Source organism: Theobroma cacao, chromosome 4 (assembly GCF_053813885.1).
Source record: "Theobroma cacao isolate CCN51 chromosome 4, ASM5381388v1, whole genome shotgun sequence".
Lineage (NCBI taxonomy): Eukaryota > Viridiplantae > Streptophyta > Magnoliopsida > Malvales > Malvaceae > Theobroma > Theobroma cacao.
In genome coordinates, this window is record NC_142642.1 from 22,858,968 (window position 1) to 22,870,625 (window position 11,658).

Consider the following 11,658-nt stretch of genomic DNA (forward strand, 5'->3'; position numbering starts at 1 on the left):
TAGTAGAACATACCATGATTTCTATTCACACTCAATTTTTGAAGGATCATCAGGGTTCGCCGAAGGTGTTATATGGGATCATAATCACGCATTCGGCGGAGCGGGGGGAGCTGAAAGCGAAAATGACTCAATTTCATCACTAAACTGAAGACTCTTAACATCCCTACATTACAAAATGAGGTCACCTTCAAAATCAGACATAGGAATCCATATTCCAGACAAGTGGTAGACATGTGATACTTCCTTTCCTCTTCAGACATTTTAGAGTTAAAGCATGAAGTTATGCATCAAAATAAAACAAACAAAAGTCAAACATGTCATTTATCAATCCTACATTTACACCCATCTAACCTGCCGAAATCAGGGCAGGACTAAACTTTAAGTCATTATACAGTTGTGTATACTAGACTGATATGAAACGGAAGACCATTTATTTTTATGCAAAAACAAAGGATGGGAAAAACAACTAACTGGGTATTATGTGAAACTTAAGTTTCTGTTTCTTTATTTCCATGGCTACCCAAATCAGCTGTAGCTTGAGCTGCACGGCTCAACATGCCGGAAACCCAAAGTGCTCCTTTGGCAAAGTAGCTGCTATTGACTGCAGCATTGGCAGCTGCTACAGCAGTTCTCCCTGCAAAAGATGCTGCTATTACAGCTGCAGTCCCAGTAACTAATACAACAGATTTAGTGATGTCTGAAACATGATACTTCTCATCCACTGATTTTACCGTTTCCATGCTAGTGTTGATCTTATCAGTTAGGCCAATTTTATTGCTAAGCTCAGAAACCTTGGCTGCTGCAGTAGCTGAGACCTGATAGGACTCGTCAAGTTCTTTGGCCTTGATAAGGGCATCTTTGCCCAAGACATAGCCCTTGGCTAGCATTTTTTTTACAACAGTCACAGCTTCTCCAGGAGTAGAAACAAATTGATCCATATGAGTAACCTGCTAAGATTATTGATGGTTTAGCTTGATGAACTAATAGAGAGCAACTCAAACTACAAATTGGGATATCTTATTCTTTACATGCAAAATCATTCCACAGGACACACATCAAATATGATGAAGAATGCCAAGAAAAAATCATCACCATATTGGAAGCAGATGAGACCATCAAACAATTTTAACTTGGATTATTTGTTCTACTAAGCAAGTAAATAGGACAATCAATTGAGCCATTAGAAAAATATTTATATAAGATTTATTAAATAAGAAAATGGTATATTAAGAAACAAGTACTGACAATTAGTTGGGATATCGAAACTACAAATGTTCTTTTTACATGTAGTTCCTAAATAATTAGACAAGTATTTTTTTGTCATAGAAAAGTAAAAATGTTTCCATGCCCCATGTTGCTCATCATTTCTGACCAGCCAAAATAAGCCAAATCATGCAAAACAGTAGATAAAACTGCTGCAGCAACCTCGGATGATCCTAACTTTCGGGATAGCTCCCAATTTCCTCATCATGTCAAAAACAATCTATATTCATCTCACATAATAAATAACCATTCCCTGATTATGAATCTAGGAACACAGTGAGATAGTAAACTCAGAATGACAACTTATTCCCGTCTTCAACACTTATATTACCTTTCTGTCCTGTTCTTCACAATTCCTCAAATTTCAAAACACAAAAATTTAGATAAAACAACCTATCATCATCACAAAAATTGATACCAATCAATTTGCTTTCCCCATTAAAGAAATTAACGCATACCGTTGAGCTAGTATCCTCTAGAGCCTTCCATGAAGAACCTTCCCAAGGATATGCATCATCTATGTTTGAACCCCACCTTGCTATGCACACAGACTGATCAACAATTGTAGCTCCCTGACACATCAAATATGGGTAATGATGAGAGAAGCAGTAGCTGTATAAAATATCAGGAAGGCAGGGTGCATGACTTTAAATTGCTAATGTTCAGTGACATCCTAGCAATCTCAAGTTCAGAAAACATTTAAACAGCATAAAAAATAAATTTAAAAAAATCATAGAATTAAGGAGTCATTCCACCCCCCCCCCCCCCCCCCCCCCCCTCCCCTTTTTTTTTGTGAGTTCTCAGTGTCTTCACTGAACAAATAAAGGAATCATTAGCTCATCATTAGTTACCTTAACAAAGGAAAGTTTAGAGGAAGACAATACCATATATCAGGAAACTGATAAGATCTTTCGCGCTGAGTTCAAAAAGGAATGAGATTAAGATATTATCTTACCAATGATCTGTCTCAATTTTCAAAATTGAAAGAATGAGGAAGTCTCATTTTCATTTACTCTCCATACCAGAATCACTAGTTGCTTAAGAAATCAATTTGATCAACATCTTCATTCATAATTTTAAGATGCTTATTATATGTTTTTACATGGATTAGGAAGCAGAATCACTTTTAGATTCCAAATATTTCTGTGGAGATATTTACCCATTTGTAAAAACAACCTCATCCATGTTCCACAAAACCAAAAGGACAAGAGCAAGTATTTCCAATGAGGAAGATCTTTGGAAGTTAGTTGATGATCAATTTTTTATTAATATCCAAGAATTTATTTTCTGACAAATAAGTCATTAGATGGTGTATATTACTAGTCATACAATTTTAAAGAGAAGCAAGGGTTTGCTGCCTTTCTATAATTACAAAGTTTAAATTGACCAAGTTGGTTTTGATAGAGTGGTATGGCTATTACCAGTTTTCACCTTCTAGGCTAAGTCACATGAAGCTGATGCATCAGATCTTATACCAAGTTCCTTGAATAGAAATAGGACATGCAAATAAAGTTCTAAATTCTTTAGAGACACACAACATGTTGAATATTATCTCTGTGGTTCTGCTAAAGTCAAATTTCAGGAATTAGACAAATATCAAATGAGTTGCAGCCTTACTTGGAAACCTATTTATTGGTCAGGTAAGCTGATACTCATACCATAGTTAATACATTTTGATTCATACAGGACATTATATTCACATATAAAAACGAAAACAAAGACATTGAGGAAAGAAAAACAATCAGAACCGTCAGGTAGCTAAAAGAACTTGCTCATTAAGTTTTTTTCTTTCAGAAAAGAAATGAAATTTGCTTCCCTGTCCGGAAGTATGAATCAGAGCTTACACTGAGTAAGACCGCAGTTTCCAGTGAATAAGCATCTTTAAATGTCACATAAGCTGTACTTGCATATTCCCCACATCTGTTTTCAGTAAAGAAAGCAGCTCTCTTCATCAAAGCATGAATTTCAAGAAATAACATAATCAAAGAGATCATGCACTGCAAGTAGGACACCACTCCTGTAAGAAGCAGCCAGCCACATTTGCACGAGATAAACATGAGCGATCCAAATCTACTTCTATCAGTGTCAGCATCCAATTACTCTTATATTAGGTTTAAAAGAATGATCAAGTTTAAGCTAATGTTCATCAGCTAATAAGATCACACTGAGGTGTACCTAGAACAAAAGGTATACGCAATTTCAAAGAAAAAGTAAAATTAAATATGTTGATTATTGTATAAAAATCTCTTAAGTTCAAGAAATATGTCGCAGGCAAGGAAAAATGGCACTTGTTGGTAAGTCAAATTTTTACAGATTATTAAATCATAACTGAGCAGATTCTGTTAAAGAGATTGATTTCCACTTAATCAGATCGAAAGTACCAAGTAACCAATAAGAAAGCATTTCAGACAAAAGACCTGCTCACTTTTGACTTTGCCTAAAAGAGAATGAAAACAATAAGTAAAATTAAACAGCTTGATTATAAAACCCTCCTTAATTCAAGAAACCTGTCACAAGAAAGGAAAAAGGCCACTTGCTGCTAAGTTACATTTGTACAAATTATGGGAATCATAACCTGAAGAAATTCTACTCAAAGAGATTGATTTTCCATAAAATCAAGATTGTCATTATCGATTATCCAACAAGAAATCATTTCAGACAAAAGACTTCTTCGCTTTTGACTTTTTTCTCGAAGAACCAGTGAACAACAACAAGTTTACAAATGGAAATAAATATAAACAAAATAATAAAAAATTCACTATCATTGAGAGTAATTTGTGGTGTGTATCCTATCAGTGACCAGAAATTGAGTAGCAAACTACCTTATAATTTCGACATGCTCAATTGCGCCACAATAAGCGAAAAAGTCACGAACATCCTTCTCACTAGCTTTTGGAGATAAGCTTGTAATTTCAGCAGTGTAACCACCGGGGTACATTGTCTTAAAATTTCACTGAGATAAAACCAGGCAAAAGGAACCTGCTTGTAGGTATTTAAAATAAAATTTTAGAAGCCAACTTTAGTGAAGCTAGCTTGATAATGTAGAAATCATCTGTGTTCATTCCATGGACAAGGCCATTTCTTTTGGAGAGATAGCTAAGATAAGGGTAAGGTCAGAAAGAGGTAATAGGCACTACCATCTTGGGGCACCGTTACTTATGGATGATTCTGAGGTCAATAATCCTCAGTGGTCCCAAGCTCTCATCTATCCTTGCATAGGTACAAAATGAAAGCCAAAAACTTCCTTGCTGCTTGTAAAATCTAATTGAAAATACCATGATCATTTTAAGTATTGCCTTTCAATTTTCTAGTATCAACTAGCCTTATTTCAACATTAACATATCCAAAAGTGCCATTACTTTAATGCCAAAACTATTTAACTAGTGGAGTTAGAATTAATCCTGTAATCCCAAGAAAGGTGCCTTAATCTACTCCAAGATCTGCTTAAATGCACCATAACAAATTTTTGTTCAGGTCAAAAGTAACGAAAGGATGAGCCTTGGGGACAGCCATAGCCCATAAAATCCTCCAAAGCAAAAACTTTAACTAGCTTTCATTGTACGGAACGATGCAAGTCAAACAATGCAAGCGTGAAGCAAGATTATCAAGCTTTTTGGCTAAAGTGCCAGAAAGGTCTCAATTTACATTAAAGCATGCAACTTAAGTACTTAACTATAAAATATATACATTAAAGAATTCAAATATTCAAGCAACCTTTAAGTTAGGGAAAAATTCAATCCTCATGATCATTGGAGAAGGGGTACCAAGAAGAGGGAAACCAGGAAAGAATTAAGAAAAAAGATGATCATAGCTTATCACTAATGGGAATCCAAAATGAGTGACACGGCCGAATATTTTCCACCAAAGATCAATGTAAAAGCCCTGAATTTCCAACCACTAAGCAACAACTTTAAGAAACATAGATACTTATTATCATAAACATGCTTGAAACTGATTACTGACATTCTTGAAAACCCTGAATTATAGTGAAAGCCCAGATAGAAAAAAGGGAAAGTTTAACTCATCAAAGCTTAAAGAATGCAACTAAAAGTCAATACAAAACTGATTAAATAAGCTGAAAAGAACAACTGGGCATCTCAGAATATGCATTAAAAGGAGGAAAAAATAAAGAAGGTGTTTTTTTTTTTTGAGGCCTTATTAAAATGATGAGATTTTTACATACCTGTTGTTGCTGATTAGGGGAGTCAGAGCTTAAGCATTATCAGAAAGAAGAAAGAGGGAGACAGAAGAGACAGCAACATAACCTCTATCTGCTGCTAGGGGAGGTGATCTTACCAGTAGGCTACAATCCCACTCTCACTAATGGAGCGTTGCAAAACTAGAGAGCATGGTTCTACTAATTAATAAAAACTTGAATGTAATATATTCATTAGTTAACAGTGCAATGCTTCTTTTAAATAAAAGCAACCGTTTGGATTTATTATATTGATAACAACTGATTTTGTATTTGGGCGCGTGACGGATTTTCTTCCAAAGGAGCGTTGGCGGGTGCCGCTCTTGGTTGCATGTGATGGAAAAATACAAGAATAGCCTCGCTGCCGGGTTTGTGCCATTTCCACTAGCGGGGAATCTAGTTTTGGGCTCCGAACGTACAGAAAGCGGAAACCGCCACTGTTTCCATGCATCTAAAGTTCACTGTGAGCCCAAGATTTTGTCTATTCCCATCTCTTACTAAGTAGCTTTTTTTCTATTTTTAGATATAAATAAAACAAAATTTTCATCTATTTTGATTTTTGAGCAATTTTGTTCATCAAAAAAACAGCCTTCTCTCAAGTCCTTTTATTAATGCTATCAAGTTCATATAAATTTTCTCTATTAACATGAAAATTTTTAACAAACTTGTCACCCTTAATATGACCAAAAAAATTGGTCCTCGTGATTAATATAAAATTCAAACATAAATGATCCATTTTTAGAATTTAGTAATATTTAATCATATTATCTGAATAAGTCTCTAAATTATATCAGAAATGTCAATTAAGCTTTTATACTTTTATGACGTTTAATTAAATTTTTATATTTTCATTTTGATTAAATAAACTCTTATCATGAATTATTGATTAACTATCGTTAGTAAAAATTATAAGTGTCAGTTTAATATCACGTCATCTATCATATGATATGTTAACATGTCATTTTGAATGATGACATTACGATGATGTTGATTAAAGATGGTATTTTTTGGATATTTTTATTGTTAATTGAGATTTTTTGTTTTCAATTTAATCGGTTTTTAAATATTTGGGATTTATGACTATTAAATTTCTTAAATCACTGGAGAAGACAAAATCACAATTGAAGCTGTTGATAATTAATTCCTAATAGAACTAACTCACTTATAATTATGTTCAAAAACTAAATCGAACTCATTTCCAAGTTCTTGTTTTATTCGAAGAAAAACATAAGGACTTAATTGAATTTGTCTGTAAAATTTAAGAATAAGGAACTTCTTCGAATATTATATCTGATTTCTTTTATACTATCCAATTCAGTAATGCCACGAAATAAGAAGTGTTAAAAAGCCCAAAGAAAAGTAGAAAAAGGCGGAATGATGAAAGCCCAAGGGGTCTAAACTCAGGGCTCATTTAGGGGCTGACTTAGTTGACTGATAAATTCGGCAAGTTGCTTGAAACAAGTTTGCCTTTTTCTCTTGATGATTGCACCGGCAGGCATGGAGATGGAAGGCAACTTTCTTCTTCCTACCCAAACCCCAAAAAAGTTGAATCCCTCAATCTTCTGAAAGCTAAAGGTAAGGACACTCTATGTCTCCTAACATCATTTTCTTTCTTTCCTCTTCTATCACATTTTAAATGTTTTCAGCCCTCATGTTGTTATAAGGAAAAATATGAAACCTTTTAACAATTTAGTCTATACCTACATACATATCATATCGATTAATTTCATGACCAAACAAATACGTCAAGGTGGGACTTAAATGTCTTTAGATATAATCCTATTGTTAATTAATGTTTCTAACAAGCATGATTAGAGCAAATAAATTATGTTGATTAATAGCTCGCTTTGCATTGCTTAAGAAACTGACCAACTCTAAATAATATATATATATATATATATATTTGTATATATATATATATATTACATTCATATCCTTCAAGTTAATTCTTTTTTAAGCCAAATCATCTAGTTAATCCCTGCTATGATATTGCAACTTTCATTTCCATGGATCAACTATATATACTTTCATAATTATGTATAATCTTTCGTTCCTTCTAGGACTTGGAGTGATTCTTAAACCTAATCGATTAATTCTTCTGAATGGGTTTGATCACTTGAGATAGTAAAGTCGTTAATGTCAACATTCAACCCTGTTATAATTCACTTCACAATTACCAATTTTTCCAATAAAATAGAAAAAAAAAAAACCAAACTCATATCCATGGAAACCTTTACCGCCCAGTTCATTCCTAAAATATATAGAAATTAACAAATGAAAAAAAAAAGAGAGTTTGCACGAGATTCTTCAAGCTAAGGTAAGCATGATTCAAAGATATTTCTCTTGATAAAGACAGGACTTTACTGTGGCTATGAAGTTGAGTTCTTTGTTGTTGATGTTGTTGTTGTCATCCCTAAATTTCATGAAATATATATATATATATATATATATATATATATATATATATTATAAACGTCGTGATTTACTGCAGAAATGCCTAAGTTAACATCAAATGATATTTTGCAAGGATATGTATATATATATATATATATATTATAATTGACGAAATGGTAATTTTGGCAAATCGAGTATCATCAATGGATCGATATAGTCCTATCATTCAAATCATGCTTACTAAAAGATGAACAAGTTTCTGGAACTACACTAGAGCATGCTCCTCATGACTAGACTTGGGATGGGGTTGGAGGTCGGATTATGATTCAGTATTGCCTGTGACACTTGTGAAGAACGTACAACAAGAAAAATTCTTTTTCTCCTGCTATTCTGTCTTAACCCTTTCTAGCATATGTTTCTTAATGATCAGAATTACCATAGTCACCCCTAGACAAAGTTGCCATGCAAGTGCTACATATCCCTAACCTTTTATTTTGTTTCACAGCATCAAGTAACATGTTTCTTATAGCAGCAGGCAGCGAAATTATGTCAAATTCAATTGAATCATTCATCTTTTTCATTTGTAACATATATATGTAGATCGTATCATGCATTTGCTAAGGTTAACAACACAAAATTTTCGACATTAAGGTACTATATATATATATATATACCCAAACAAACACACATATATATATATATACCTAAACAAACATTAATTATAATATTTGATTAAACAAACAAACAAGGGTTGAAAATCTCCTAACATGTAGGTCATACCGAGAAAAAAATTAAAATTAATTAGTGTTCCATCAAATCACTCTGTAATGATGATTTTGGTGCTTCCGTATTGCATTATGGCACTTGATCCCAACTTACCGACAGGAAGCTTAGGATCAACACATTCTTCTAATTGCTTATCTTGTTTTGAAAATGGACAACCCCCTTAATAATATTAATTTCATCTAATTTATAAACTAATCAAATTACTTAAATGTTAGCGGGTGCAAATATACAAATTAGATTTCAAATCAAATAAAAGCCTCAGACTAAATTAAAAACAAAAAACAGATATAAACAAATTATTTAAGCTTGTCTTACGCCAACAAAAGTAATAGTATTACCATAAAATTTTAAAGGCTTTGCTAGTGCAAGTCCTTTTATTATACAAAGTACTTACACTGGACACCCTTCCACATGGGGGGCATCTTAAAATATACTCTAATTTTTGTTTGATCTAGTGACCAAAACCTAGTAAGAAAGTACAAGGCAGAAAAATTAATAAAAGGAGTATATTATTACATAATTAGACTCCTAATTATGGCAGCCTCAGCACTATCTGAATCAATTGTAGCCAAGAGCTGGGACAGTCGCTCACTTAGATCATCCACCTCCCTATGCAAGCTTCTAATGTAATTGCAAGTCTCTTGTAAAACCTTGGATGCTGATACCTGCAGGACAGTCAAATCCAATGCCATGTTAAACAAGTCACTTTCTTCTGACAAAGTTGCTCGACATTACATTATTTTTTTAACAAAATGTTAATTTATATTAATAAAAATATATTAATTAATCCAGCTGAGTCAAGTCGATACAGCAAATTATTGGTAATCAAATCGAGCCAAGTCGACAGAGTAAACTATTGAGGTCTGTGCAGTATCCCCACATAACGAGACTAAGACTGTGCTTCAACTTGCATGTTCATATGATAGTAATAAATGAAGGAAAGAAACAGGAAGTTTTGGCTCCTCTAGGGTCAAAGCAGGGCACTGTTGTAAGTCAAATGGAGAAGCCTGAACCTATGAAAATATGTTTCCTTGACATCCGGGTCAAGTTTTCAAACTCTTTACAAAGACTCCTACTATTATAACTGAAATATAGTATTCCCATGTGGCACATGCACCAGGGATTTAGCACGTTAGAGTTTTCACACTTTCCACCTTCCTTCAGCTTTGCATTAGCAAAATTCAACTTCATTCTTCTCACTCTGTGCTTGAACAGATGTGGAGGAAGTGAGAGAGGAAAGAGAGATGGTTTAAAGTACCTTGTCAGATCGCCTATCGCGAATCTCAGGAAGAAGTTGGCGTAACTTGGAGACAAGTTCAATGATCTGATCATCTGAAATCCTCGAAACACTTGCTGACTGCCTCGACCTTCTGCTGGACATCTTGGATTAATTAAACACTAAGGTTTATCTGTCTGCTGCTTCAAATAATGAGCAAAAACCAAGAAATGTTAATTTTACCCTTGGTAATCCTAGCTACCTAGGGGTTTAATATATATATTTAAGGGACTAGCAAGCTATAGCTAGAGATATATATAAAGGAAAAGATGTGCAAATGGGGAAGAAAAGGAACTATGTGTAGAAAATGTTTGGTTCGGCAAGAAAGGAAAAAGGTAGAAGAGGAAGAAGAAGAAGGAGGAGTGTGTTGGATATAAGATATGAAGAATAGGAGAATGTGATAAGAGAGATATAAAGAGGAGGACCACCAAGGGGGGAAGTGAGAAGAAGAGGAAGAGAGAGAGAGAGAGAGAGAGAGAGAGAGAGAGAGTACAATAACAAAGAGAGTGATGTTGGATGTGAAGAAGACAAGTGCATTGGAGAAAGCACAGTTGGACTAAGGCTTGGTTTTTAAGTAAAAACGTGAGAGAGAGAAACACAGAGTGGTATAAGCTCCTTCTTTGTGTTCCCAAGTTGGGGTTTGATCTCAAGTGGGCTTAGAGAAATGTGTTTGTTTTTGAGCTAACATTGTGGGCCTTCATGTGCATGTCTCAATACGCAACACCATGTGATCTTAGGACACTGATCCCCTTCCAATCACCCTCTCCAAACACAGAATTCCACCACCAAATCACCTTTTGACACATTACATGCTACCATTTCCCCCTTTGTTCCGCTTCAAAAACCAAGCCGCTTCTGTTTTTAACTGTTTTCTTCATCTCAAAACTCCTATGTTGCAGGGGCTCTCTGCCTTCACTTCTCTCCTACTCAGTCTTTTGACAGGATTCTGACCCTTTCAGTTTGCATGGTGTAATTTATTTCTTTTACATCCGGATACTTATAAATGGATCGGGATGACGTGACATTTTAGATTCTTTTAACGTACGAAAGTTTGTATTGATTAATTAGCTCATATACTTTGTTAATTAAATTGGTAAGTGAAAGAAAGGTGGGTAATCGATGATAAGCATGTGCACTAACACCCATGATTCCCTAACACTTGTGCAATAAAACTTTAGTTGATCAAATGGCTGTTTGTCATATACATGTAAGTATATATATATATATATTAGTGATTTAAAGTGGATTTTTAACAACCAAGCAAAATTCTAAGCCTATCTCTCTCAAATAATTGTATTTCTTCCTTGTTTGGGACATAACTACGTGAGTGTTGGAAACCCTTTCGATTTTCAAAGCCTAAGCTCGATATCACATGACTTTTCCCTTGCATACACGACATGACACGTGGCGTGTCTTAGCATAGTACACTATATTATAAGGATGAAAATTTTCTAAAACAGGCATGGATATGAAATTTCCATGCTTTTGTCTAGCACAGTCACGTGTCACTAGAAAAATGTTGATCTGCCCCTTTCCGATAGGACCCCTCCCCCTCCTCTCCCTGCTTCTCTCTTGCTCTCATTTTCTCTGGATCTTATTACTGCTAGGTCTACAACCAGGTTAAGTTTTTGCCAACCACCAACAACTTCTTCATTCGAGATTATTCTCAGAATCTTTCATGTTTCCAAATCTCTTATTTTTATATATGTCATTAGCTAGCTATGCTACATATATATATATATAT

General features: G+C 34.3%; 2 protein-coding genes across 3 annotated transcripts; both read right to left on the reverse strand.

Moving 5' to 3' along the window:
- Window positions 1-293: 293 nt before the first annotated feature.
- On the reverse strand, window positions 294-5,604 carry LOC18601481 (RNA-binding (RRM/RBD/RNP motifs) family protein). Of its 2 annotated transcripts, none has more exons than XM_007032430.3 (5): window positions 5,447-5,604; window positions 4,086-4,216; window positions 3,108-3,183; window positions 1,722-1,835; window positions 294-947 (listed from the first exon to the last, which is right to left on the reverse strand). In XM_007032430.3, exons 2-5 carry the CDS (start codon window positions 4,199-4,201, stop codon window positions 489-491), a joined length of 765 nt encoding a protein of 254 aa, XP_007032492.1. In that variant the 5' UTR covers window positions 4,202-4,216; window positions 5,447-5,604; the 3' UTR covers window positions 294-488. The 2 variants fall into 2 exon arrangements, with proteins under 2 accessions (XP_007032492.1, XP_017975708.1); XM_018120219.2 differs by having other exon boundaries at window positions 4,086-4,242; window positions 5,447-5,591.
- A 3,379-nt stretch (window positions 5,605-8,983) lies between these two features.
- Window positions 8,984-10,154, reverse strand: LOC18601483 (transcription factor PRE5). The gene is made up of 2 exons (XM_007032433.3): window positions 9,897-10,154; window positions 8,984-9,303 (listed from the first exon to the last, which is right to left on the reverse strand). Exons 1-2 carry the CDS (start codon window positions 10,017-10,019, stop codon window positions 9,151-9,153), a joined length of 276 nt encoding a protein of 91 aa, XP_007032495.1. The 5' UTR covers window positions 10,020-10,154; the 3' UTR covers window positions 8,984-9,150.
- Window positions 10,155-11,658: the final 1,504 nt, after the last annotated feature.

Coding starts and splice junctions, on each gene's coding strand:
- LOC18601481 (XM_007032430.3), bottom strand. CDS start 4,201: ATGTACCCCGGTGGTTACACTGCTGAAATTACAAGCTTATCTCCAAAA. Junction 1,836..3,107: donor AAACTGCGGTCTTACTCAGT/GTAAGCTCTGAT, acceptor TTGATGTGTCAG/GGAGCTACAATTGTTGATCA. Junction 948..1,721: donor TAGAGGATACTAGCTCAACG/GTATGCGTTAAT, acceptor TAATCTTAGCAG/GTTACTCATATGGATCAATT.
- LOC18601483 (XM_007032433.3), bottom strand. CDS start 10,019: ATGTCCAGCAGAAGGTCGAGGCAGTCAGCAAGTGTTTCGAGGATTTCA. Junction 9,304..9,896: donor GCGATAGGCGATCTGACAAG/GTACTTTAAACC, acceptor ACTGTCCTGCAG/GTATCAGCATCCAAGGTTTT.